At 54.9% G+C, this 24,134-nt stretch overlaps 8 protein-coding genes across 8 annotated transcripts; 5 read left to right on the forward strand and 3 right to left on the reverse strand.

The window, feature by feature from the left end:
- Positions 1 to 47: 47 nt before the first annotated feature.
- BDY24DRAFT_417302 (uncharacterized protein) lies at positions 48 to 2,277 on the reverse strand (the record flags this gene model as incomplete). Its single annotated transcript, XM_076643691.1, has 6 exons — positions 48 to 800; positions 905 to 1,040; positions 1,109 to 1,298; positions 1,378 to 1,526; positions 1,609 to 1,985; positions 2,062 to 2,277. The coding sequence occupies 6 exons, from the start codon at positions 2,275 to 2,277 to the stop codon at positions 48 to 50; spliced, it is 1,821 nt and encodes a 606-aa protein (XP_076494400.1).
- A 153-nt stretch (positions 2,278 to 2,430) lies between these two features.
- VPS53 (Vps53p) lies at positions 2,431 to 7,064 on the reverse strand. Its single transcript, XM_076636087.1, has 21 exons — positions 6,920 to 7,064; positions 6,678 to 6,823; positions 6,388 to 6,538; positions 6,233 to 6,303; positions 6,018 to 6,145; positions 5,827 to 5,916; positions 5,606 to 5,678; positions 5,342 to 5,484; positions 5,106 to 5,223; positions 4,866 to 4,978; positions 4,584 to 4,757; positions 4,434 to 4,495; positions 4,315 to 4,342; positions 4,108 to 4,234; positions 3,904 to 3,986; positions 3,600 to 3,824; positions 3,440 to 3,509; positions 3,290 to 3,369; positions 3,068 to 3,212; positions 2,921 to 2,998; positions 2,431 to 2,821 (listed from the first exon to the last, which is right to left on the reverse strand). The coding sequence occupies exons 1-21, from the start codon at positions 6,987 to 6,989 to the stop codon at positions 2,585 to 2,587; spliced, it is 2,412 nt and encodes an 803-aa protein (XP_076494401.1). The 5' UTR covers positions 6,990 to 7,064; the 3' UTR covers positions 2,431 to 2,584.
- Positions 7,065 to 7,128: 64 nt separating this feature from the next.
- Positions 7,129 to 9,677, forward strand: VPS36 (ESCRT-II subunit protein VPS36). The gene is made up of 6 exons (XM_076644204.1): positions 7,129 to 7,268; positions 7,364 to 8,189; positions 8,272 to 8,371; positions 8,450 to 8,553; positions 8,637 to 8,976; positions 9,074 to 9,677. Exons 1-6 carry the CDS (start codon positions 7,162 to 7,164, stop codon positions 9,526 to 9,528), a joined length of 1,932 nt encoding a protein of 643 aa, XP_076494402.1. The 5' UTR covers positions 7,129 to 7,161; the 3' UTR covers positions 9,529 to 9,677.
- A 990-nt stretch (positions 9,678 to 10,667) lies between these two features.
- BDY24DRAFT_397153 (zeta toxin-domain-containing protein) lies at positions 10,668 to 12,375 on the forward strand. Its single transcript, XM_076641531.1, has 4 exons — positions 10,668 to 11,066; positions 11,142 to 11,366; positions 11,527 to 11,848; positions 11,951 to 12,375. The coding sequence occupies exons 1-4, from the start codon at positions 10,849 to 10,851 to the stop codon at positions 12,188 to 12,190; spliced, it is 1,005 nt and encodes a 334-aa protein (XP_076494403.1). The 5' UTR covers positions 10,668 to 10,848; the 3' UTR covers positions 12,191 to 12,375.
- Positions 12,376 to 12,481: 106 nt separating this feature from the next.
- Positions 12,482 to 15,698, reverse strand: BDY24DRAFT_397158 (uncharacterized protein). The gene is made up of 9 exons (XM_076641532.1): positions 15,347 to 15,698; positions 14,811 to 15,271; positions 14,627 to 14,719; positions 14,454 to 14,550; positions 14,152 to 14,358; positions 13,931 to 14,061; positions 13,643 to 13,847; positions 13,366 to 13,554; positions 12,482 to 13,272 (listed from the first exon to the last, which is right to left on the reverse strand). Exons 1-9 carry the CDS (start codon positions 15,608 to 15,610, stop codon positions 12,688 to 12,690), a joined length of 2,232 nt encoding a protein of 743 aa, XP_076494404.1. The 5' UTR covers positions 15,611 to 15,698; the 3' UTR covers positions 12,482 to 12,687.
- A 205-nt stretch (positions 15,699 to 15,903) lies between these two features.
- Positions 15,904 to 17,238, forward strand: BDY24DRAFT_397170 (uncharacterized protein). Its single transcript, XM_076641533.1, has 3 exons — positions 15,904 to 16,230; positions 16,638 to 16,766; positions 16,908 to 17,238. The coding sequence occupies exons 1-3, from the start codon at positions 16,066 to 16,068 to the stop codon at positions 16,998 to 17,000; spliced, it is 387 nt and encodes a 128-aa protein (XP_076494405.1). The 5' UTR covers positions 15,904 to 16,065; the 3' UTR covers positions 17,001 to 17,238.
- A 744-nt stretch (positions 17,239 to 17,982) lies between these two features.
- Positions 17,983 to 21,054, forward strand: BDY24DRAFT_417308 (uncharacterized protein; the record flags this gene model as incomplete). Its single annotated transcript, XM_076643692.1, has 3 exons — positions 17,983 to 18,261; positions 18,405 to 18,750; positions 18,851 to 21,054. 3 exons carry the CDS (start codon positions 17,983 to 17,985, stop codon positions 21,052 to 21,054), a joined length of 2,829 nt encoding a protein of 942 aa, XP_076494406.1.
- A 2,127-nt stretch (positions 21,055 to 23,181) lies between these two features.
- BDY24DRAFT_397175 (uncharacterized protein) lies at positions 23,182 to 24,025 on the forward strand. The gene is made up of 2 exons (XM_076641534.1): positions 23,182 to 23,327; positions 23,428 to 24,025. Exons 1-2 carry the CDS (start codon positions 23,260 to 23,262, stop codon positions 23,975 to 23,977), a joined length of 618 nt encoding a protein of 205 aa, XP_076494407.1. The 5' UTR covers positions 23,182 to 23,259; the 3' UTR covers positions 23,978 to 24,025.
- The last annotated feature ends 109 nt before the right edge of the window (positions 24,026 to 24,134 follow it).

The following is a 24,134-nucleotide window of genomic DNA, read 5'->3' on the forward strand; positions in this document are numbered from 1 at the left end:
CACAAAGCAAAGCTCAACAACCCTCGACGCGTCGTCCCTCAACTCCCTCACCTCCTCCCCTCAACAACCTTCTTCCTCATCCTCATTCCCCTGATCAACAACTGCTCCGTCGCCCAAACCAACCTTCCCATCTCTCCACGCTGCCAAACCTCCTTCGGAACTCCCTCGACCTTCGTCCTCCTCAAATGAGACGAGTAGCAAGCGTTGCATCCCGTTCGAGACGTGACTCGAGCGTAAGACTTCTTCCCTCCTTCGAGTTCCCTCCACGCGACGAGTTCCGAGATGATTTTGAAGGAAGAGGTTTCGGTGGTGGCGCAGAAGTAGCAGTAGGGGGTGTTGGGAGGGAGGGAGGAAGGTGCGACGCCGACCATTCGGAACGAGTCCGGTTCGAGGGGAGCTGAAGGTCGAGAGGGTTGAGGGGAAGGACCAGATCGGAAGGAGGTGGAAGGATGAGGATGCTGATACTGATGTTGGTGATGCGAGTTGGACGACGCGACGGGAGTGGGTTGAGGAGGTTGGCAGATCGTTGAGTTTCGAGGAGGTCCTTGAGAAGTGGGAAGCTGAGAGGAAGATGCGAGTGGTTGTTGATGATGGGTTTGTATTGACGAAGACGAAGGGAAGGTAGAGGGCTGAGGTCTCTCGTCGTCGTCGACGGCCGCATTCGATTCCGAGATCGTTGAAACCTGGGCGCGACGGCGCTCCTTCTTCGTCTTCCTCTTGATTCGACGAACGGCGGAGTCGTACCACGATCGATTCTGCTGATGTTGCTGCCTCGCTGCTGTGGAGGACCTCTCGGGATACTGTGGGAAAGGCAGGGCACACAAGGAAAGAAACAAAAAGACGCGTCAGACGAGCCTCTCGTGTCCCTCCGCTCTTCGAAGCGATGTGATAAACAAGAACTCACTCGTTCGCCAAACGTCTCGTAAGCCTTCGTCAAAGGCCACTCTGAAGGCTTGCCGAAGATGAGTTGAGCCAGCTTCTGCTTCTCCTCCGTCGACCAAGCAGGGTTTCTGGATCGTTTGGTCGAAGAGAACGAGTTCCTGTTGAAACGAAGAAGACGGCGAGTCTTCTGAGCTCAGGAGCCGAAATCGAAGTTTGAACGACTTACCTGACAGCGACCTCCTTCCCTTGGTCCTCATCCTCGTCCTCAAAGTCGAACGAAGAATCCGAGAGCTGAGCGTTCCCTTCCCCTTCCCCTTCATCGTCTTCGTCGTCGTCCTCCCCTTCGACAGCCTCTCTCTTCCTCTTGGCTAGAGCAGCATCTCCTGATCCGTGCATCCTCTTGTTCGCATTGTAGTCTGTCGAAGAGCAAAACAAAGACACGATCAGCTTCGAGATCTTCGAAACACCGACGCGTCCGCCGAGCGGTAGACGAACAGATTCCCCGGCAGGCTCCGCAAGTCAAAGCATTGTCCTTCTCCTTCATAAATCTCCATTCAGACGACTTCCTCGTGTGACAGTTGTGGCAGATCCTCTGGTTCATGGGAATTCGAGGTGGAGGTGGTCGGGTTTCGACGTGGCTCGACCTGCTTGCGGGACGAGGAAACAAGAAGCGAGGTTAGCTCTGAAATTGTATCTACCATCGAACGAGGGAGAGACGGGACTGACCTTGAGAGTGCCCCATCCTCGAAATCTTCATCCGAGTCCGAGTAGTCGCTCCCAGAATCACTCGCCTCGTCTCGCTCTTCTTCCCCTCGCTCGTTCGTTCCCTCCGCCGCTGCTCTCGAGTTCCCTCCACCTCCAGACGCTACACCTCCAACACCACCTCCAGACCTAGCGGAATCCATTCGATAAGCTCCTTCCGGAACGGAGAAACCATGGAGGAGGGAGTCCTCGATCCACTTTAGACGAACGACGTGCTGATCAGGACGACCAGCTTGACGAAAGCACGAGCTGAGGGAACACTCGGCGTCGAGGACGATGTGGGAAGCTTGCATGGGGGAGGAGGTAGTTGGGAGAGACTTTCCCGAGGCGGCGAGCTTGTTCTGGAAGAAGAGACGAAGGGAGAGAGAGAGGTGAGATGGAGGGGAGGGATGTTGAGCTCGACTCGATTGAACTGACCTCGATATCGAGCTTGAGGGAGCTGACTTTGGATGAGAACGGGTCGAAGAAGACGAGGAGAGGTCCTTGATGGTTCTCGGGCCATCCTTGAGTAGTGGGTTTTGAGGTAGAAGCAGGAGGAGTAGGTGGAAGAGGTGGAGGAGGGAGGAGGGAGGGAGAGGGACCGGGAGCAGGAGCGTTGAGTTGAGCTCCTCCTACAGGTGAAAAGACGAACATGAAAGTCGAGCTTGATATGGGAGAGAGAGCTTTCTAAGGGGCGAGAGAGAAAGGGAAGTTTCGTGCTTTGAGAAGAAGGGGGCCACTGGAAGGAAGGAAGGAGTCGAGGGGAGAAAGGGAGGAGGAGCTGAGCTCGCTCCCCTCGTCGACCAAGGAAGTCGATGTTTCTTTGCATTTCTGCACCTCGACGCTTCCCTCTTCGTCGCCTTCAGTATCCCTCTATCCCTTCTCGAGCATTTAAACGGGAAAGCTCAGACCTTCCCAGCTTCGTCTTCCCTCACCTCCTGCAACGACGAAACGACGCGCATCACATCCCGCTCTCCCTCCTCGTCAGATTCCTAAAGAAGCTCCCGAAAGGTTTACTACTACTACTTCCTCCTCCCTCTCCCGCGAGTCCTTCCGCCAGACCCGTCAGGTTCACCGCACTCCCGATTGGCGAGAGCAAAGCTCGATCCGAAGCACTAGCGTTCATCAGGACGGACTGAGGAGCGGCGGTGATGTCCATGTCGAGCGAGGAGAGGAAGGAGGATTCGGTGAGGTCGTCCTGGATTAGTGAACGAGGAAGAAGAGGTGGGTCAGCGAAGGAGAGAAGGAGAGAAGGAGAAAGAGCAGAGGGAGGTGGCGTGAATGGAGAGAGACGAACCTGCACCGAAGTCACAGCGATGAAGATGTCGAGGAGGTGGTTCTGTTCTTTTCGAGGAGTTCCCTTAAAGTCGAGGATCTGAAGAAAGCAAAACAATGCGAGTCGTCAGCGAGAGTCGTCTCGAAGGATGAAGACGCGTCGACTCACCTTCTGGAAGTTACTGAACGATCGATCCCTGACGAGCAGCGTGTAGTTCTGAACGAATCCTTCTGGAGGATCCTCAGGAGCAAGAACGACCTTGAGGATCGTCTCGTAGGGTGAAGTAGAGGCTTGGACGTGTCGTTGATAGGATCTGCGAGCAGGAAACGAAGGAGACCCGTCAGTTCAAACAAGGGCTCGTAGAGAAGATGAGACGACGAGAAAACGTACGCTGAGCTCCTGGCATCCTCCTTCGAAAAGTTCGGTAGCTCGAGGAAGCACCGCTTGAGAAGGGAGAGGTCGAGTAGCAGCTGCGAGGACAGAGAAGAGGGAAAGTCAGTTCGACGCGTCGAGAAACTGAACGAGATCGATTCAACTCACCTGCTCAGCTCCAACCTTCTTCAACGGCCGACTCCTCACAACAGCTTGGATCATCCTTGACATCACCACACTGCAACAGCGTCCGAACCCAAAGCCAAAAGTCAGCTCTCTCTCGTGTCCCTCCCTCCCTTCTTCACACCAAAGAAACGGTCAGACTCACCCAACAGCCTTATCAAAGAAGTTCCTCTCGTACTTCTTTCCCTCCACTCCCTCCCTAATCACATCCCCGACCTGATTGATCCCTCTCACCAGCTCGAGCACGTAGACCGAAGGGCCAGAGACGTTCTCGATGTGTTCCCAAGGTGTTCGAAGGATGAGAGCGATGGTGGATTCGATGGTTGTTTCGAGTTCGCGCAGGAGGGAGAGGAGGCAGGAGGAGATGACGCTGGGAAGAAGAAGGTGAAGGAGAGGAGGAGGTCAGGCTGGTGGGTGAAGAACGGACGAGAGACGAGAGGCGGACTCACGAAACGAAGAGATCCTTCTGAGGTTCGAACGAGATCTGATCGGCGAGTTCGGGGTTGATCCGTTCCTTGATCATGTCTTCCAGCTGTTCGAACGAAGGAAAAAGGGAGGAAGTATCGGTCAGTTGGGGTTTCGGTCGTCTCGTCTCGACGCGCCTCTCTGCCCTCTCCTCTTCTCTCCGAAGCGGGAACGAAAGCTAGGCCTACCTGAGAAGCAGTAGTATGGCAGTATTCAGCCGTGTTCAGAACCAAACACGTGTTTCTCAGCTCCTGCGTGTTGGCTCTTCCTTCGACCGAACGACGATCCGTCGAGCGTCGTCCGACGGGGTCGGTGCTGTAAACGAGGGTCGATGAAGAGATGCAGAGGTCAGTCCTTTCTTCTCTGAGGGTCAGTTTATATAGAGGTGGACGAACCGTTTCAGACTGTTGAGAAGCACGTCCTCTATCGAAGCGGAACGAAACAAAGTCGAGGCTGGTCAGCCCTCGTTCCTCCCATCGAGCATCGAAAAGGGAAAGGAAGACTCGGAACATACCAGCATAGACCTTCAACCACTTTCCAAACACCTTCACCAGATCCTTCAGAGGTACTCCTCGACTGCAGGAAGAAAAGAGGGAAGGGAAAGAAGATGCGTCAGTTTCTCGTTCTTCCGTCACACTCACACTCACCCGACGTCCGCACTCACCTCAACCTAGCACACTGCTCCAGCGTCTGCCCATAAAAGTAAAACATCTCCGTCGAGCTCGGCAACACCCTCACTGGCGCTGCACCCTCGACGGATCCAGCTGCGTTGGCCGAGTCGAGGGAGGTTCGAGACTTGAGGAGACCTCGGGAGGGAGCTAGGAGGTCTGCTATTGCTCTGCGAAGAAAATAAGACGAACGAAAAGAAGGGAGAAAGAGTCAGCCGGGAACCAACGAAAGGGAGAGGGCGAGGGAGAGAGGGAAGAAAGGAAAGGCGGCGACTCACTTATCCTGAGCTTCAACGTAAACAGAGAGGTACGGGTCGAAGGTTGTTGAGATGGGCGTGAACGGGCTGGCGTAGGATGTTGAAGGGAGGGCTGAGCGGACGATTTCGGCGAACTGGGACGGAACAAAGAAGAAAGGGAGGTCAGACTCGACGCGATTGGATGGGGCTCGAACGAGTCGCAGCAAGCGTCGACGGAGAAAGGATGGAAAGGACGAAAGATGAGAGGGACAAGAGGATTACAGGCAAGTTGTACTTCTTCGACATCTGCTGCTCGAACGCCAGCGTCGCCTGCAGACTCTCCATGAGCAGCCCGACCGAGAGAGGGGAGACTTTGGCGAGGACGTTGGAGAGGTCTTGACTGCGAGCGCGGAACCAAACAACAGAAAGAAGAGGAAGAGTAGGTCAGCCACTGCGTTGGATCGTCAAGCGAAGACGGCGAGACGGGTCGAGGAAACAAGAGAAAAGAATCGACGAACCTCGTAACCTCAGCGAATCTCGCACAAAGATGCAGTCCAACCTTCCAACTCTCAGGGAAGATCCTCTCCCTATCGTCATCATGAGCTTTGAGAATCCGACGGAACCAGGCGTAGCGACGGGCGATGTTGTCGAGTTGCCCGGCCTTGAGAAAAAGAGGGAAAAGGAGACGCGTCAAGCGAGAGAGTCAGTGAGTTTTCGAAGGATGGGGTCGAGAAATCTGGGAAGTGGGTAATGTTGAAGGGAAGGAAGAGATGGGTGCTCACCTCATCAGTAGAACGGAAGATCCTTCGGTACTCTCTCAGCTCGAGCGTCGCGTATCGGTCGAGGAGGGAGTTTCTAGTGGACGCAAAAGAGGGAAAAGGAAGAGAAGAGGTCAGCGACTTGAGACTTGGCGTAAGACAAGACGAAAGGGCGAACGAGCTGCGAGAAGATGCTCGGGTGATACTAGGCGAACGGAAGAGGAAGAAATCAAAGGGAGACTCACCGAACCTCATCCCCCAAAACATCCACCACCGCACACGCCTCACTCAGCGTCGTAGGGTTCGTAGCGGGTTTGTTCGCCTCAGGTACGAAGCTACAACAATCCACCACCAAAAAGAACAAACAGTTAATCGTCCAGCTTTCTCCCTCCCCAGCAACCTCAACCGATCCCCTCCGAAGAGCACAATCACTCACAAAGCCTCGAACTCATCCGTCACCAAACCCCTACACTGATTCTGCCTCTCCTGAACCGTCTTGTACATCGCAGCCACTCTATCCACCGTCACGTAAGGTTTGAAAGCTATCGAGAGTTCTTTAACGGCCTACACACGAAGGGAGGAGGAAGGAGATCAGCCCTCGAGCCCTTCGAACCAAGCTCAACAACGAAGGAGGAGGAAAAGGAGACGTACAGCCAAGCTCGAAGCGATCTCTCTGTACCGTTTGGAAGGGACGAGGGATTCCAGTTGACTCAAGGCAGTCACTACAGGAGCAAAACAGAAAAGAGAAAGAGGTGAGCAAACGGAGGAAGGAAGAGGGAGGAGGAAGGAGACGAGACGAAGCTCACCGAGCATCTGGAGTCGTTTGAGGATGGTGATGGAAGCCATGAGGTTCTTCTTGCCCTTGTCGAGGGTTTGGATATCCCTGGTGATGTCTCTGACGATGGCTTCGGATTCGGTCGCTTTCTCCTTGATGCGGTTCGTTTGGAGGAGGAGTTCCTGGAGAGGGAGGAGGAGAGGAAGGAGAGGACAGCGAGGCGAGGAAGTTTCAGCTTCGTTGAGCTTGTTTCGACTAATATCTCGAAGATTTCTTGTTCGGGGGACAGAGGAGAGACTAAGGGATATGACCTGAACTCACCACTATAAGTTCCTGAATGATCTGGATCCGATTCGAGCTCTGATCCTTGTCTAGTTCTGCACGGAGGTAGGCGATCTCATCTCTCGTCTCTCGAAGTTGATTCCGAAGACGAGATTGAACGAGTGCAGCTTGGGAGAGGGATTGTTCTGTAAAACAGACCACCAGCGAGAGAAAAGTCAGCTTGGAAGGAAGACGGGACGAGGAGAGAGCTGGGAAAAGAAGGAAGGAGAGGAGGGACTCGCCATCTGGGAGGAGGGAATCCACGACCTCCTTGACGTTGAGCTCCGAGCTTAGCACGAGAGGAAGATCCATGCCAGTAGAGAGTGGGCGAGAAGGAGCGAGCGGGGAGAAAGAGAAAGTTTGAAGATCTGAGATGCTGGCGGTTTGAGAGCGAAAGCGAAGGGAGGTGTACTGGACGACCGAGCTCATCGATTTCGATGGATCGCCCCAACCGCATCTTGCTCTCCCGTTCTATCCTTTTGGGATGGACCATTTTTCACCGCTTCCACCAGCACCGTCACCTCAAGCCGTCCTCTTTCATTCAGAAGAACTAGCGTCGCAGCCCTTTCCAGGAGTAGGACTCTACGAAACGTGAGTCGCTTCCTCGAATGGACGAGCTCAACCTCCTCGTCTCCTTCCTCTCTTCGAGGCTCACTCTCTCCTTCTCCTCTCGCTTTCTCTGGCAGCAACACCAAATTGCCTGCTCCCCTCGACATTCTCACTGTTCATCTGAGCACTCATCGAATCCTCCTCTCGGTCCCTCCTCCTCCAAACCCATCGCTCCCTTCCTCCTCCTCCTCCTCGACCCATGTTCGGACGACTTTCCCTCACGGCCTCTCGATCCCTCTCTCCCACATTCGTCAAACAGAATTCTACGCTGGATTCCTCACCTCTTCAGCCAAAGTCACCCTTCACCTCACTTCCTCCTCTATAACAACTACAGCCTCTTCGAGCTCATCTCCCATCGCCTCTTCCTCCTCTCCCTCGATCCTCTCGCCCACTCCTTCGATGCGAACCTCTTCAGGCTGGCCCTGCCCGTTATGCGGTTTCGCGAACCCTCAACCTCCACCGGGAGCGACGGACAAGATGGTGAAGTGTCAGATGTGCGGTGTGTCGAAGGAAGCTTCCCTGGCGGCGGTCCCTTCTTCAAGACCGAGCTCAACTCATTTCTCAACAACTTCGACTCCACCACCACCGTCTCCGAACGGAGACTTGATATCTACAGGAGAAGGAGGAGAGATATCTTGTCCGACTTGCACTTTCCTCAACCATCCTTCCCTCAGGGAATGCGAGATCTGCTCGTCTCCCCTCCCTTCTCGCTCGACCTCGACGCGGTCAGCCCCGACTTCAACCCCTCAACCCGCCGCTGCCGCCGCTTCTACACCAGCAAGAGGAGGAGGAGGTCCCGAGAAGCTCAGTACGGTGCGGTTGAGCTTCAGGAGAGGCGGGGAGAAGGAGTTTTACAAGCTGCTCAAGAGAGCGTTGGCTGATCGAGCATGGGCGGGAGGAGAGGTGAGTTTTGACCCGTCGCGTCTCGTTTCCATCCTTCCTCTTTCGAGAGCTGACCTTCTGAGGTTCTGGTTCTGGTTCGCAGCCTCGTTTGAGTTTGAACACATCGACGACGAACGGGGGAAGTCCTTCGGCGAGTGGGACGTCGACGCCTGTGGAAGGTCGGCCTGGAGTGGGAGGGATCGGTTCGTTTCACTTCTTGCTCTTCCTTGCTCGTTCTCTCGACAAAGGAGCTGATTCTAGCAACCGTTGACTTGCGATAGATCGTATCCTCAACACCCTAAGCGTAGAAGATGCCACTCGTTCCACCTCCATCGACACTTCTCTACGAGATCTCGAATCCCTCATGGCCAAAGCGTCCGAGATGGTTCGTTCTCTTTCTCTCTCCCTCCCTTCCCTCTCTCCTCTCCCACCTTAACCCCACCCCTCTTTCCCTCTTCCCTCTAACAGGTCAAGCTAGCCTCCTCCCTCTCCCTCCGCCTCCAGCAATCCTCCTCTAACAACTCCACGCCCGGCGACGCGTCTGCCGCTCAGCAGGAAATCCACTCCACCCTCCTCCAACTCGGTCTCGCAGCTCCAGCGGTGACGCAGGATATGGTGACGTCCAAGGAGGAAGGAGCGTACCTGAGGGAGTTGGCGAGGGAGCTGGGGGGGTTGTTGACGGGCGAAGGCGGGTTGATGGTTGATTCGAGACGAGGAGGAGGCAACGGGAAAGGAGGGAGGAGCAAGGGAAGAGGGATGATCGGGTTGGATGAGGTTTGGTGTGCTTGGAATCGAGCTAGGGGAGTGGGTGAGTCGTCGAATACTCTCTTCCACTCTTTCATCCACTCGAAGTTTTTTTAAAAAACGAACACGAAACTGACGCGTCTTTCCTCGTCGTCGTGCAGCCCTCATCCCACCCAAAACCCTCCCTCTCCTCCTCCCCCTCCTCTCCCAATTCACCTCCCCTCCCATCTCGCCCTTAACCCTCCAACGAACCCGTCAAACGCTCCTCCACACGCCTCACCACTCCCCAGCCTCGTTCCGAGCTCGTCTCGTTCGCACCCTCACCGCTCCCGCTCTCGCCCAACCCTCTTCCTCCTCTCCAACCTCCACCTCCCCATCCGACCCCTCTTCAGGCGGACCCATCTTAGCCACCGAATCCCTCTCCCTCATCGAACTCGCCCTAGCAGAAGAGATCGGGGTGGGCGTAGCGGGGGAACTGGTTTGGGAGCTGGAGATGAACGAAGGACGGGAAGGAGAAGTCGTCAGGGATAGTCAAGGTGGGGCGGGAGCGGGTGGGGATAGATGGTGGTGGAATTGGATGAAAGGGGTCGAGTGGAGGGAGGTTAATGATTTTTGAGGGGGAGGTAGGAAAGTAGGGAGGGAGGGAGGGAAACGATTTTGAACGAAATGGATAATGGATGGATTTGGAATTTGCTTGTTGGTGAAGCTGTCTCGAGGAAGAAGAAAGAAAAAAGGGAAAAACTGAGATAAGGAGTTCAAGAGGGGAGGTCAAAACAGAGAGGTCTGATCAGAGGAAAAAGCCGGGACCAGCCAGGTGAGAGTGAGGCGCGTCGAGATTCTCGACGCGTCCCGATCGATTTCGTCGTTGCGCTTCTCTCTCTTTTCTTTCCTGTCTTCGACCCAGCCTCTTCAGAAAAGCATAGGTAAAGGAAGAAGAGGTTAGTAGGGCTCGGAGGAAGAAGAGAACGAGGCGAAAACACGCGTCCGAGCAAGGTCAAAAGCAAAGCGATTCGAACTCACCAACCCTCTTCCTCTTGATCCTTCCTCGAGAGACTCGACTCAACGCCTGCATCACACGCAGCGTTGCAGAGAACTGCTCGATGAACCGAGGTGAAGGCTCAGCTACAAACGCGAAAGATAACGTAGAAATGGGAGGACGCACACGACCCCCTCACCCTCCTCTCGCTCGCTCGCCGCCAACGAAGTCTTCTGGCTGGCAGGGAGGCTTGTGGGGATTTCCCAGTGAGGCTTTCTATACCGAGATCCATCAGAAACGAATTGAACCAGCTTCGGGTCTGTCGAAGAAGAAGACAAAAGAACGGAGAGGGAAGGAGGGAAAAAAACGGTGAGCTCGAAGCTCAAAACATGAAACAGATGAGAAGGAGAAAGAAAGAGCTGGGAGCAGTAAGTAAGTTTGCAGATCTACATCCTCCGCCACTTTATAGCTTCCTGAGGTGGTACAGTTCTTGAGAAGCAGGTTTTGGGACTGCTGGTTTGAGAGGACGGCTGAAACGGGGTGGTCTTTGTCGGAGGAGGAGGAGGAGGAGGAGGACCTTTATTTGGGGAGCGAGAGGAGGGACGCGATGGGAAGGAGAGTTGGAGGGTTTTGCTGGGAGAGAAACTTTTGATAGATTAGATTCTGGAGAAAAGAAGGGCTCTCTGTTGAAATTTTTTCTTCGAAAAAGTCGAAGCTCGTTGGTCGTGGGGAGATGAGCTCGTCACCTTCTTTGGATTTGGCCTCTCTGCCTTGCTTCCTGCTCCCTCTCGCCTCTTCTTCCTTCTCTCTCCCACCAACCCTCCCATCGTCCCTCTCCCCCCCAAAATCTCTTCCAGAGATTTCTCCCCGCCCATCGTGGCTACCTCGCTCTTATCCCGTCGACTCCTCCTTCCAACCACCACCACCTCTTCTTCTTCGCTGCTGCTTCCTCGTCGTCGAATGGTGCCTCTGCCCGTCTCGCCCACCTCTCTCGGTCAACCCGCTCCGACTCTCTCTCCTCTCCAACTCAGCTCTTCTACCGCTCAACTCTACGCGGATCCGAACCCTCCCAGTCGAGATCAACTCAAGAAGAAGGAGTTCCATTCAGGGCCATGGAGGGAAGCGAGAGCGAGTCTGGACTACTCGTACCATGAGGTTCCTTCGAAGGAGAGGCAGCTGTACGTCCCTTCCCCTACATCCTTCTCTACATATAAAAGCTCATCGTAATACTCTTTTATCTACTACGCTCCCAGACTCCAAGACGAAATCGTGTCTCAAGTGCTCGGGGAGGTTCACGAAGAGGAGTGCAAGCTCTGTGACTCTGTCCAAACTCGACCGTCAGGATCGAGCTCACCAGGAGGATCGAGGAGCTCGCCGGTAGCGCTGTTTACGAGTGGCGGGATGGGAGCTGGTAAGGGTCATGTGCTGAGAACGTTCTTGAGGAACGGGAAGATTTGTTTGCCGAAGGACTTCGTTTGGTGAGCTCGACGACTTTCGATGCCTCTCCTCCTTCCTTCGAGCTCGATTCGACGTTCGACTCTTGGCCCTTTCTCGTTCATCGTTCTCGATTCGATCTCTTCCCTGCCCTCTTTTCTACCACTCTCCAAGCTGACTTTCTCTGTCTGCACCCTTTTCCAGGATCGACCCCGACAAACTCGCTCTCCTCCTGCCCGAACGCGCTCAGTACCTCTCCCACAACCCAGCCTTAACGTCGACCCTCCTCCACCCGGAAGCCTCCCTCCTCCAAGAACTCCTCACCTCCGTCGCTCGCTCCAAAGGTCGCTCCATCGTCGTCGACGGTTCCTTAAGCTGTGCGGAATGGTTCGAGGACGTGATGAGGAGCTTGAGCAAGGATGGGTACGGCGTCGAGATTTTGTTTGTGTTTGCGGAGGAGGAGACGATGAGGGATAGAGCTGGGAGGAGGGAGAAGAAGACGGGGAGGAGAGTGACGGATCAACAGGTCAGTGGTCGTCGAACGAAGCTGGTCGTCCGTCTTCTTCGCTTCGAAACGAGCTCACCTCCCTCTCTCCTCGTCCCTCTCCTCTCCTCTCCTCTCAAAAAGATCCACACCTCCCGCCTCTCCTCCCCTCGCTCCGTCCGAGCTCTCTCCTCCGCTCAAAACATCCATCGTCTCCGCCTCGTCGACAACTCGTCCGATTCCGAACCTCCCAAGGTCGTGTACGACTCGAAGGACGATCCCGAGTGGGGAGCGAACGGGAAGGAGGTTGATGTGGAAGCGTACGCGTTTGCCGCCGAACGAGGAGCGGAGGGAGAGAAGGTGTGGCAGCAGCAGAAACTTTAGATGGATTTTAGACTTGGGTTTGGGTTGGGTTGGGAGAGGGAGAGGGAGTTAGTTGGTGGGGGAGCGGCAGGGTGGGAAACGATCTTGACGAAAACGACTTTTTTTTACATCTTTTCTAAAAACTCCTCCTCTGTTTTTGGAAGGGGGGTGTTCTTCCCTTTACATATGTTGTTTTCAGCTTCTTGTTTAGGGACCTAGCGGGAGGTGAGGGAGAGCGTGTTCAAGTCGAGTCTCGACGCGTCTGATCGTTTGTTTCCCTTCGAGCCAGCTTCTGAGACGCCGAGACGGACGTAGAAAAGAGGATGGGCTCATAGGAGAGAGAGAGAGAGAGAGAGAGAGAGAAAGGTCGTGAAGTAAGTAAAGAAAGTGCTCAGGCATGTGCTGCTGCTGAGAACTCAAAAAAATCGTAAGAAAGAAAGAGAAAGAAGAGAAACGAAAACGAAACGAAAAGCTCCCTCGTCCGAGCCATCAACCCAACCTCCCCTCCCCCAAACGCATCACTCTCTCATCTCCTCCAGCCCCTCTCCCTCGAGCCCATCCTCCTCGACTCTCGCTTCCTCTCTGTTCTCACCTCCCGCGTCCTTTCTGACGAGAGGCTCCGTTCGACCAGTCGATCCCGCCGCCGAAGGAGGAAGTCGAACGAGCCCGAACGAAGGGGATAGGTCGAAGGATCGAGGTGGTGGTGCTCGGTGGAGATGAACCTCGGGAGATCGAGAGGAAGAGGAGGAGGGAGGAAGAGGAGGAGAAGGCGAAGGGAACCAGTTCGACGATCCGCCGGACGCGGACGCGACGACGGCTGAGGCAGATGGGTTCGATTCCTCGCTCGACGAGGAGAGTCTCGGTCTCTTGAATTTGAGAACCAACGACTTTGGCTGATCGTCTGAGGGGCGTTTTGACGACGAGGAGGAGCTGGCGTCGGTGTTGGAGCGGGGAGGGGAGGAGGAAGAGGAGGAACCGTCCGCGTTGGGCACCGACGACGACGACGACGACGATTCCATTCTCGAGACTTTGACTGCCTTGTCTATGCGAGTCCTGTACTTGAGGTGGTGTTGCCTGACGCTTGGGACCGTTCTCGTAGGATGCTAAAAAACGGATTGAAGAAGGAGAAGAGTCAGTTGTGAAGAAGATGAGTCGACGGTGGAACCCCCTCACGAGGTCCCTCGATCCCAACTCACCTCCAGATGAAACGCCTCGTACACCCCCCCGAAGGTTCCAATAGCATCGGCGAGAAGTCGGACGAGATCCTCCTCCTCCTTGCAAGACCATTCCTGGCGGACGGGGATTATAGCGGCCAGCTCGTTCTCGAATTCGCTCTGGTGATGCCAAAGGTATGACTTGACTGACTTCCATGATCGACGTGTATGCTACAAGAAAGGCAGAAGGAAAGACGAGTAAGGCGACGAGGCTTCTCTCGAAGAAGATGGAAGGAGAAGAAGGAAAGACTGGACGAACCTCCTTCGACATCTTCTCAGCGGCCTCTTTCGTAGACTGGCTGTCGCTGAGGAATCTTCGCAGGTCGTGACTCTCTTGCGACGAGTAAGGGATACAGGGCCTATGAAGACCGGCGAGGAAAGAGAAGTCAGCGGAGAGGTCGCCGTCGAGGAATGAATACGAGAGAAGGAACGCGACGCGCCTCTCTGGTTTCCTAGTCGATGCTCTAGAGAGAGATTTCCGAATCTAGTCAGTTCGGAAAATCGATCTACTGCTCTATTGAGATCGAAGTAAGGTGGAATCACGAACCCAGAGGGAGGAGACAAAAAGGTGGGATCCGACGAAGACTGAGCGACCTTCAACTTTTGAACAGCCTTGTCTACGCGCTTGCGATGTTTGCTATACCAGCGTTCGAGTCCATGGACGGTGTAAGTAGGTTGCTGTGAATGTGTACAAAAAGAGAGTGGGGGGGGGGAGGACAGTCAGCTGGTTGGAACGAAGGAACACGATGAGGTTGAAGTGCTTCGCACCTGTTCGACGAAGAGGCGAAATGAAGCTCTCTTCGTCCTTGGGGGATCTGAAGCGAGCAGACCGATGAGAAGCTTCTCCTCGATCTTCGTCCATGATGACGAGCATGCAGAGAGCCCAGCGGCGGCTCCCTTTGAGAAGTCGTCAACGAACTTGAGCCTGTTGCATCCGTAGTATCGTTCCGCTGCGCGGACGGTTCGACGAGGATGCTAAGGTAACCAAAACGATCGATCGCGTCAGCTGGACCGTCCTTGTTCAACTCAAGAATGGCGAAAGAAGGAGAGAAAGGTCGAAGGGAACGAACCATCTTGTTGAACCTCTCGGCTGCAGCTCGGATCGAACAGCCCTCTCGAAGACAGAGAGCAAGGTCACTGATCTCTTGAGAGTTCCACGCGACGGATCTGATGATGAGGACATCGGAAAGGGCGTAAGCGGTCCAGAAGAAGAACAGAAGGGAGAGGACAAACAGGAACTCACCCGCTCCTCACCATCGGTTCGAGGTGACCCAGTCCGTCGTCCAGCGGTTCCCCAGGTCCCGAGTTCCCTTCACCAGCCTGTTCGACGTCGTCTCTGAGTATAAACGCAGAAGAGATGAGGATTCAGTATCGCTTCATCTTGGTTTCATCAAGTCGCGTCGGCTGGAAATGTCCTCCGAACTCACGCTGCAAGAACCTCCCTCTCCTTCCCCTTTCCATCCCTGCCTTCCTCCTCCCTTTCTTCAGTCTCGTCCTCCATGAGCAGATCCTCGACAATGGAAAATGAAGCGTCTGGTTCTATCGCTGACTCGATCTTGATGTCTCTCTTCTCTTCTCGCTTGACCTGAGGCTTGTTGTCGTCGACGTCCATCGATTCGGCTTCCCTCTTGATCCTCGGCTGCTGCAGTTCCTCCTTCACCTCAACCGAAGCGTTGCAGAGGTATCTCTCCTCCGGCTGCCAGGTCTTCGAGTGAATGCTGTCCTCGATCCATGGGAGGCTGAGGATGTATTGAGGAAGGGAGGGAGAGGAAGACTGAGCACGAGCTCGAACGAGGCCGTCCGCGAGGGTGGAAGGAGGCTCGACGACGACATGAGTGGCTTTCGAGAGGGTAGTGGTGACGAAGGTGGTGGTATGTTGGGTACGGTTCTGTTCAGAAGGGACGTTGAAGGATTAGAAAGGATAGCAGGAGGAGTGGAGCGGGGAGGAGGTGGAGGGACGAACGAAGAGCTCTCCACAGAGTGAGCCAGCTCTCTCAGAGCGAGGATCGAAGTAGATGAGGAAGTCGTGAGGGTTGGGTACATCGGTAGAGGGAACTTTGCTGGGTAGGGAAGGCTTGACGTCCGTAGAAGGAGAGGAGAGGGAGGGAGAAGAAGCAGAAAGAGGAAGTTGAGCTCGAGTCGAAGGAAGAGGAGGAGCTGGAGGAGGACAAGGAAACGATCCGAGCTGCTCTCGAGGTTCCGTTGTGGGTGTGGTTTGAGTAGGCATGGTTGAAGGGGTTTGGAGGAGTTACTGAGGCTCGAACTCGAAAAGGGACGTTCTCATGGGGTGGAAGGAGACGGGTGGTGGTTGAAGGTCAACTTGAGCTGCCCTCTCGTTTTGGTCTGTTTTCATTTTGTGTTCGTGTAGAAATTTCGAGGGAGACTCCAAAGCACTTCCAAGCCCAAAGTCAGAGCTCCTCGCGAGAAGGATTTTCTGCCTAACTAAGTTCCCGACGTGCCCTTTGTCGACGAGACCGAAGGGTTCAGTTGAGCTCGACCGCTTTAAGCTCTCCTCTCCTTCTCTTCCTCCCAACATCCATCCCGTCAAATCCATACAAACTTTTACCCCTCTACCCTTCTTCCCTCTCAGCAGCTCCTCTCATTCCAGACTCTCGTCACCTAGGACGACACCCTCTGCTCCCTCCTCCTCCCACCTCCCCTCCCAACCTCGCAGCGCCGAACATGCTCCTCCACGTCTCCTTCATCGCCATCATCCTCCTCGTTGCCTGGGCTTTCCACAGGTATCAACTCGTTTCGGATCACCTCCTTCCTTTCATGAGGAGGAAGTTCCCTAGGATGAACTCCTACGTCGCCTTGCAGAGCTTTGAGGGTCAACGAAGCCAAGGAGTGAGTCGTCCGCCCTTCTTCTCTTCATTCTCGCAGTCTGGGAAGTATCTTCTTAATAGGAGAGGTGGTCTAGGAACGATGTGAACTCGTGGACGGAGCTTGGCTTGTTCGTGGCTGCTATCTCGTCAGGGTGCTAGTGGTTCTGGTCGGCTGAGGGAGGGACCAGAGGAAAGGAGCTCGTTTGGGAGGGCGACGCCGATAAGACTGAAAGCGACGGGACAGCTTCTCTCTGAACTTTACTGTTGTAGAAGAGCTGTTCTTATCCTTCTCTGTCCTACATGATGCTCAAGGAGGCTGGGATGGCAGCAAACCGAGTGGGAAACGACTGTCGGCGAGTTGAGCTTCGGATGGATGACCTTGAGCTGACCTCCTCTCCTTTGCTTCTTCCCTATCCTCTCTTTCATCAGCTGAGCTCCTCAAACTTCGATCTCGAGGCGGACAACATTCGAGCTGGGGATTCTAGGATGGGCTTGGACGAGGTTGGAGCTGCCGAGGTGCATAGGATCATGAGCGAAGAGTCTGTTTCTTTCGACGACGTACGTCTCACTTTCGCGTTGCCTCTTCCTTTCATTTCTCTGAGAAGCTGCTTGATTAGAGCTCTTTGTGGAGGAACCGTGGGATCTATTTCTCCCTGTTTACCGACCGAACCTCACCTCTCACTTCTTTCTTCACTTCAGGCCCGACTTCGACGCCATCAACGATTGCTCGCTCGCAACGGAATCGATCCTACAGGAATGCCTACCGACTCTAAGGCTATCACTCGTCTCTAGTCTTCCTATCTCCTCTTCTCCTTCTCGGTATCTTGTTGTTCATTTTCCCTTCTCTCGTTCATTCTGATCTCTCGTCCGGTCCCTCCGCCTCCCATCCGTTTCAATCTCTCCTCTCTCTGCCTTCTTCGATCTACTATACCTTTCCATCCTCAACAACTACCCTTTGCCACTCCTTTTGCGTCTGAATCTTTCTCCTTGTCTGTGATGAACTCGCTCTCGCCCTTCTTTTCCCTTCCCGCCTTCTTCCAATCGAAACCTCGACGCGTCGCAGCTCGAGAGGCGTCGTGCTTCCCTCTCTCCTTCAAGGCACGAATCACGCTTCGTTTCACACTCTGCCAGGTCCTGAAACGCTTCCTCTTTTAGTTTCACGTCCTTTCGAGCGAGCCACGCTGGAAAAACTTTTCTCCTAGGCTCCCAAAAAAGGAAGCAAAAGAAGTCCAGGCCTTTCATGAGCGCTCTCTCTGACCAAGCTCGAGCTGTAACCTTTGCGCATCTCCTGTGCCCGTTCATGAGCTGCTCTCTTTCGGATATGAGAAGACTTGTTTAGAGCATGTGCTTTTGAGGGACAAACCTGTCTGGGCGGATCTCTGAAAACGGAACAGGTCGAGGGGGAAGGGGAGGAGGAGGGGAGGGGTCTCCTTTCGTCTCTCCCTCTTTCGTTCACCCTTCAACCACCACCTCGGAACAACTTCACGCTTCTCCCTCTTTCGTGCCCCGACGTAGAGAAGGAAGACGAGAAGAGCTACTCGAATCTCTGAACCCAGCATCCTCCCTACGAGTGGATACGACCCAGAAGGTGAGTCAAGGAGGAAAGCGTGAGCTCGGGGAAGGGTTATCTTTCCCGTGGGCAGAAGAAGCATGCTCCAACCATCCCACCTCTCCTCTTTCGCTATCCCTTCAGCAGAATCGGCATGCTAACCATCATCTCGTTCTTCTCTTTGTATCGGATCAGTTCCCTTCTCCTCTCCTGTTCATCCTAGCGATGCTTCACCATCAACCTCTCGTCCTGTCCTCTCCTCCTTCGAGCACTCCCTCAACTCCTCCCCTTCCCGGCTCGCTTATCCCAAGCCCTACTCCGCCACGCTCAGATCCACCTTCACCCATCCATCCCAACAAAACCCACTACTTCACCACCTTTGGAGCAGCTGGAGAGACTCTTGAGACAGAAGGGAAGGAACGAGAGCTCATCTTGGGAACTGAGGAGGCCCCGGAAGGGTCGTCCTGCACGAGAAGGGAAGAAGAGTCTCCTTCAGCGCGATGGGTGAGTCTGAGACTCGATTCTCATCTTCTTATCTTTCCCCTCACCTCAACTTCGTCTTCTCGTCGAGTCTCCTTCTTCCCGCTTTTGCTCGTCGCTGATCCCGTCGTCTCTCTCTTCTTTCCTTTCTCTCTTCCCTCGCCCAGACCTCTCTCTCCAAGCAACACGACTCGGAACCACTCCTTCACCCGGCTCCTCAGCATCACCCTCGACTCTCCTCCTTCGCGAATCCTCTCCCGTGGGAGGGTAGTCCTACGTCGTCCATGTCAACTCTCAGCCGACTCGAGGAGTCGTCTCAGTCTCGCACAGGAGATACCAGTCCTCCCTCTGGACTCGACGAGGAGCAGAGTCCCAAAGGGGACGCAGTCGACGACCTAGATCTCATGGTCAGGCTGGACGAGTTCGGCGGAGGATGGGATGGAGGAGCAGATACGTGGAGATTGGGAGTTGGCTTTGGAGGGAGGAGGGAAGAAAGGACTGGGTCGGAAGCAGGTGAATTCGGATCTCCGTTCCTTCGTCTCCGTCCGTTTCTTCTTCCTCGTGAAGACACCGAAGCTGACTATCTTTGTTTCTTCCCCTATATCTTTCACAGACCTCAAGCTGCCAGACTCTCAGACTTACGCTGCTCACGTCGTTTCGGCCGACTCGTCCTCTGGCGAACCATCGCCTTCCTCTCCTCACCGTCCTCTCCCTTCGAATTTTCCCCTCAGTTTCTCCTTACCGACAGACCTCCTCTCTCCCTTCATCTCGACCAACGAGCTCTCCCCTCTTCCTCGCATGTCGCCGTTCCCATCGTTCGAAAACCTCGCCACTCCCTCGTCTCCGGTTCGACAAAACGCGTCTCCCTACCTCCGAACGACGAGCTCTCGAACCACCACCACCACCACCACGACCAGAACTCACGTCAGAGGTCACAGCCTTTCGATGCCGACCTCTCCTCCTCAGAAAGCAGTCGACGCTCCAGGAGGAGACGGATACGAACGAGCCAGAACGAAGTCAGGCTTCTCCACCGGAACCAGTCGAACCGCTCGAGCAGCTTCCGTCAGGTCCTGGCACTCAGACGAGGAGGACGACGAAGACGAGGAAGATTCTCATCTGAGATCTAGGAGGGAGAGAGTGGCCAGCGAAACTCCAGTCGGATTGGACGCGACGAGTCAAGGAGGAACAGGAGCAGGACCGTCGAGACGGCACGCCTCGTCACTTCGTTCCTCGCCAGCACAAACAAGAGGAGAACTCCCCTTCCAATCCTCCTCGAACTCCCTCAACAAATCCGCTCGAATCACCAGCTTCCAAACTCCTCCCTCCCCGACTCGAACTTCGGCTCACCCAGGTCGACAAACCCTTCATCGAGCTCGCTCGTCGTCGTCGTCGCACCCTGGTCTCTCCGCCTTCGGATTCGCCTTCCCTTCTCTCTTCCCATCCCAGGAGCAGGAAGGATTCGATCACACTGCCACGCCGAGTCCTACTCCTGCCGTTGGAGGAGAGAGGAGGAGGAAGACGACGAAATCTGCTCCAAGCTCGAGGGTCAACCTCGCAGCGATGTTCAAGGCTGGTGGAGTTGGGCACGCAGAGGACGGGAGAGGGAGTGGTGGGAAAGGAGGAGGAATCTTCGGGCTCGTGAAGGACGGCATCCAAGCTCTTCAGCACCACCATCAGCAAGCTTCGACCGCGTCGTCGCTCTCCTCTTCCGGAATCAACCTCTCTTCAACCACGCCCTTCGCCTCCGGATCTCATCAACCCAGCTCATCCTCCTCTCTCCTCTCCTCTCATTCGGCCATCTCTCCCTCTCGATCCAACTCGCCTTCACCTGGAGACTCCCAAGCCCTCACCATCCTCACTCGACCGATCTACCCCATCGCCAAGTTTGCTACCCTCCTCTGCATCTCCTTCTTCGCCCTCCTCGCTCTCTCGAGCGTCCTCGTTGGATCCTACGGTCTCACCGCCTGGGACGAGGGCAGGTTAAGGATCGCTGGAGCGAGAGAGAGGGTCGAAGGAGGGAGGAGGTTGATCGAGAGAGGAGTCGAGAGAGCCAGGGAGGTTGTTGGAGAGGTCATGAGTGGAGGAGTAACCTTCGAGGAACCTGCTGGAGATGGAGCTGGAGTTGGTCGGGAGGAAAGGGACGCGTCGGGAGAGGAGCGACGACGACACGAGGGAAGCGGAAGGAAGAGGTCCGAGAAGAGGACGACAGAGGAAGCCTTCAAACAACTTCACGAAACAGCCATCGCCGTCGTTCGTCGATTCCTCCCTTCCTCCATCACTGCACTCCTCTTCAACACGTCCTCTTCATCGACTCGCACCCGAAAACGCTCAGCTCCTCACTCCCATCCTTCCTCGTCCAAACGCCACGGTCGAAAGACGTCGACCGACGAAACCAACCCTCGAACGGCTCCTCCCTCTCGACAATCCTCTCGACGACCGAGCTTCTCAACTCCCTTCGCTCCTTCCTTTAACAACTCAGGGGACGAGCGTGAGGACTCGTGGACTCGTCGATCTTCGAACCGAACTCCCTCTCCCTCCCCGACCCGTCGAAGTTCAGGCCACTCGGAGACCCGATACACCTTCAGCAACCCAGGATCTCCATCGAACCCAACTCAGGAGCCCTCGGAGAAGCACTCATCGTCCTCGTCATCTGGGAAGAAGCGAGGAGGAGGAGGGTCGACGAACGGACTCCCTCCTCGACCTCCCTTGGGAGTCCTGATCCCCAGCATCTTCTTCACGATCGTCATCGCCGTATGTGCGCTCGTTGGAGGATTCATCAAGGGTTGGCAGGGACGAGGGCAGAAAATGAGGAGGTGAAGAGGGGACCTAGAGCTCGAGAGGTGGAGATGGGGTCGCGTTTTGTTTCTCGTTTTCCTTCGTTTCGTTTCTCCCGTCTCCTCCCTTCCTTCCTCTTTTTTCGTGTCTCTCGCTGTCTCGATTACAATATTACGCTACTCTTCTTTCACTTGCTTGTTGCTTTACACTTTCTTCTCCTCTCCACTAAAACAGACTCCCACGTCGCCTTCATGCCTCTTTCGCTTCCTTTCTCTCCCCTCCATGAACCTAACGTTTCTCTTTCCTCTTTCTTTTCATACAACGTTGTAACATCATCCCGTCCTACTTGCTTAACGAACAAACGATCCTCTTCTTCTCTTTTCTCACTTTTGCCTTCTCCCTTGATCTTGTTCGTCCGTCACGTCGCGTCGTCCTTCCTTTTGTTTTCTTCGAGCTCGTTAGCTTTCTCACGTTCTCCCAAGCTCGCTCGATATCTTCATCCTAGATTAGACCAGCAGATACACGTAGCTACCAACTTCCTTTTTATGCTCGCTCTTCTTACACTTCTTTGTTCATCTTCGATTGATTCGACCTTCGTTTCTCACACGACGCAAGCCGGTGGAGGGAGGAAACGAGAAACCACGGTCCCTAAGGTATTTTCAGGAGACGCCTTTGTATGATGCTCGAGGTTCTGAGTCTTGATCTCAGCGAAGAGGGAGAGCAGTAAAGAAAAAGAGAGCGAAAGAGGACGAAAGAGGACGAAAAAGCTCTCCTCGCTCCTCCTCTCGAACTCCATCTCCTTCGGTTGCTCCATCTTCCTCTCTTTCCTCCTCCTCGATAGGATCGGTCCCGCTTACGAGACCATGTCTTCCGAACCGGCGTCTATGGATCTCGATAATCCTGCTCCTCCTCCCGAAGCGTCCAAGCAAGAAGCTCAACATCCCACCCCTCCTCCCTCCGGCGCCGTCCTCGCTCCTGCTCCTCCCTCTCCACCATCCGTCCCAACTGGATTCCCCTGGCCCAACAATCACGCTGGACTTGTCTGTCTCATCGACCCATCCTCGACCGACGCTCGACAAACACTCGAGATCTTGCAGGTTCGTTCAATTGCTACTGTTCCTTTGATTCCTCTCCTCGTTCTCGAGCTCATCCATCTCTGTTGTCTTGCATGCACCAGAGCCACACCAACGACGCTCTCAACACTACTCCATGGCTCTTCGAAGCTACTCACGTCGTCCTAGACGACTCCAAGCCCATCTCGCTCGGTTGGTACCAGGGAGGAGGAAGGGAGCTCGTCAACGTCGATTGGGTGAGGGACTCGTTCTTCGCTGGAGAGTCGCTGGACGTCAAGGACAAGAAGTACGAGATCGCTCGAGAGGAGCACAAGCAGGATGAGCATAGGCTCACGCGGGCGGAGAGTGATGGTTCAAGAGGTGGTGGAACGAAGAGGAAGGGAGGGAGGGAGGAGGAGAGGTGAGCTTCGTCTTTCCTCTGTTCTTGCTCCTCGCCCTTCAACACTGACCGTCCCCTTCCCTTCTCTTGCTTCTAGACCTCCAAGGAAGAAACCGTCGTGGTCTTACGAACAGATCTCACCACCGAACCTTTCAAACCCTCCTTCCCGTCAAAGAGGAAAGGCTTGGACGGAATCCGAGGATGAAGTAAGTGTCGACCTCGTTCGTTCTGTCTCCACACCTTCCTTCCTGACTGTTTCTTCCTCTCTTTACCCCGTACAGGACTACGCTCGATACATCGCTTCAAAACCTCGTCCGAACATCAACGGGAGCATCTGGCCAGCTTACCAGCGCAGCGTGAGTCGCGTCCCTCCCTCCGACTCGGTTCACACTCCTGACCATTTCTTTCTTTGTATCTCTTCATCGAACCCTCGCAGCATCCTCATCGAACTTTGGACGCCTACACCTCTCGATATCGACACAACAAGGAGTACGTCGACAAGGTCATCCGAAGAATCAAACGACGAGCGAAAGGTCAACCCATCGTCTACCACCATCCTTCGCCTTCCCGACCCTCCTCCTCCTCTCGTCGAAACCTCGAGCCCTCTTCGAGCGGCTTCTTCTCCTCCGGCGACGACGACGATCTCGATTCTGGAGCAGAAGAACAAAACCAAGACGACGAGGACTTCGATCCTTCGGCGAGACCCTCGAACCGAGAACAGGCCACCATGAACCGGTTGCGACGAAGTGCGACGGGAGATCCGTGTGTGAACTGCAACCTAGAAGAGGATCTTCGATGGTACAAGCTACGGGATGTGGATGGTGGTGCTGGCCAGTACTGCGAGGGATGCAGATCAGCTTTCAGTTCGTTCTCCTCTCATTTTTCGTCCTCTTCCTCGTCTTCCTCACTCTTTTGCTCACCCTCGCCGCCATCACCTTTCGCTGTACTCTCTTTTACAAACAGGTGCCAAGACGAGCATCAACGAAGGCAAAGCCGCTCTCGCTCGAAGAAGGAATCGACTCGTCGTTCCAAGTCGAAGGTCGAAATCAGACGCGTCGACGGAGAGCAACAACGTCGCCTCTCCTCCTCCTCCTCCTTCTCAGCCCCGACGATTCCAACGACAGTCATCTCCCTTCTCCCATCCAGCTCCTCAACCTCCGTTCCCTTCGTCGTTCCAATCTCCTTATCACGCTCCCGAGTCGTTTGCGTTCTCCTTCATGGGTCGACCTCCCGCTCCTCCTCCCTCTCTTTCCTCCGGCTCGGAACGACGAAACCTCCCTCCCTCGCCGAAAGGATCACACCAGCAGATGGAGAGGATGGTTCAGCCGATGATGATGCCGCCGATGAGACAAAACGACGACGAGTCCAGACGAGGTTCTCCACCAGCTTCGAACGACGCGCCGCGACCTGTCTCTCCTCCCTTCCCTTCCACCAGTTGGCCAATCGGACCTTCGAGCTTCGGACCCCAGCCCGGAATGGATCTTCATCTTCGACACCCTTTTCCGCCTCCTAGTCCTCCGACTCCTTCTGGACAGCCCGTCCCTCCCATGCCATCGCCCTCCCCGGTCGCTTCGACCTCGACGCCAGTCGGAGGGATCTCACTCGTGACAGAGTCTTCGACCGTGACGGAGAAGCAGAGTGTCGATCGAGATTCTGGAGATGGTGCTGAT

The sequence above is a fragment of the Mrakia frigida genome, assembly GCF_051309035.1.
Source record: "Mrakia frigida strain ATCC 22029 unplaced genomic scaffold BDY24scaffold_27, whole genome shotgun sequence".
Lineage (NCBI taxonomy): Eukaryota > Fungi > Basidiomycota > Tremellomycetes > Cystofilobasidiales > Mrakiaceae > Mrakia > Mrakia frigida.

Excerpts from the sequence above, each read along its gene's own strand:
- VPS53 (XM_076636087.1), bottom strand. The coding sequence starts at position 6,989 with ATGGATCTTCCTCTCGTGCTAAGCTCGGAGCTCAACGTCAAGGAGGTC. Across the intron at positions 6,824-6,919 it reads GGATTCCCTCCTCCCAGATG|AACAATCCCTCTCCCAAGCT; the intron begins GCGAGTCCCTCC and ends TCTGTTTTACAG. Across the intron at positions 3,510-3,599 it reads TTCTTTGATAAGGCTGTTGG|TGTGGTGATGTCAAGGATGA; the intron begins GTGAGTCTGACC and ends ACGCTGTTGCAG.
- VPS36 (XM_076644204.1), top strand. The coding sequence starts at position 7,162 with ATGGACCATTTTTCACCGCTTCCACCAGCACCGTCACCTCAAGCCGTC. Across the intron at positions 8,372-8,449 it reads GCCTGGAGTGGGAGGGATCG|ATCGTATCCTCAACACCCTA; the intron begins GTTCGTTTCACT and ends GACTTGCGATAG. Across the intron at positions 8,554-8,636 it reads TGGCCAAAGCGTCCGAGATG|GTCAAGCTAGCCTCCTCCCT; the intron begins GTTCGTTCTCTT and ends TCCCTCTAACAG.
- BDY24DRAFT_397153 (XM_076641531.1), top strand. The coding sequence starts at position 10,849 with ATGGTGCCTCTGCCCGTCTCGCCCACCTCTCTCGGTCAACCCGCTCCG. Across the intron at positions 11,367-11,526 it reads TTGCCGAAGGACTTCGTTTG|GATCGACCCCGACAAACTCG; the intron begins GTGAGCTCGACG and ends ACCCTTTTCCAG. Across the intron at positions 11,849-11,950 it reads GGAGAGTGACGGATCAACAG|ATCCACACCTCCCGCCTCTC; the intron begins GTCAGTGGTCGT and ends CCTCTCAAAAAG.
- BDY24DRAFT_397158 (XM_076641532.1), bottom strand. The coding sequence starts at position 15,610 with ATGCCTACTCAAACCACACCCACAACGGAACCTCGAGAGCAGCTCGGA. Across the intron at positions 14,720-14,810 it reads GAGAGGGAGGTTCTTGCAGC|AGACGACGTCGAACAGGCTG; the intron begins GTGAGTTCGGAG and ends GTTTATACTCAG. Across the intron at positions 14,062-14,151 it reads TTCGCCTCTTCGTCGAACAG|CAACCTACTTACACCGTCCA; the intron begins GTGCGAAGCACT and ends ACACATTCACAG.
- BDY24DRAFT_397170 (XM_076641533.1), top strand. The coding sequence starts at position 16,066 with ATGCTCCTCCACGTCTCCTTCATCGCCATCATCCTCCTCGTTGCCTGG. Across the intron at positions 16,231-16,637 it reads AGGGTCAACGAAGCCAAGGA|CTGAGCTCCTCAAACTTCGA; the intron begins GTGAGTCGTCCG and ends CTCTTTCATCAG. Across the intron at positions 16,767-16,907 it reads AGTCTGTTTCTTTCGACGAC|GCCCGACTTCGACGCCATCA; the intron begins GTACGTCTCACT and ends TCTTCACTTCAG.
- BDY24DRAFT_397175 (XM_076641534.1), top strand. The coding sequence starts at position 23,260 with ATGGTACAAGCTACGGGATGTGGATGGTGGTGCTGGCCAGTACTGCGA. Across the intron at positions 23,328-23,427 it reads GGGATGCAGATCAGCTTTCA|GTGCCAAGACGAGCATCAAC; the intron begins GTTCGTTCTCCT and ends TTTTACAAACAG.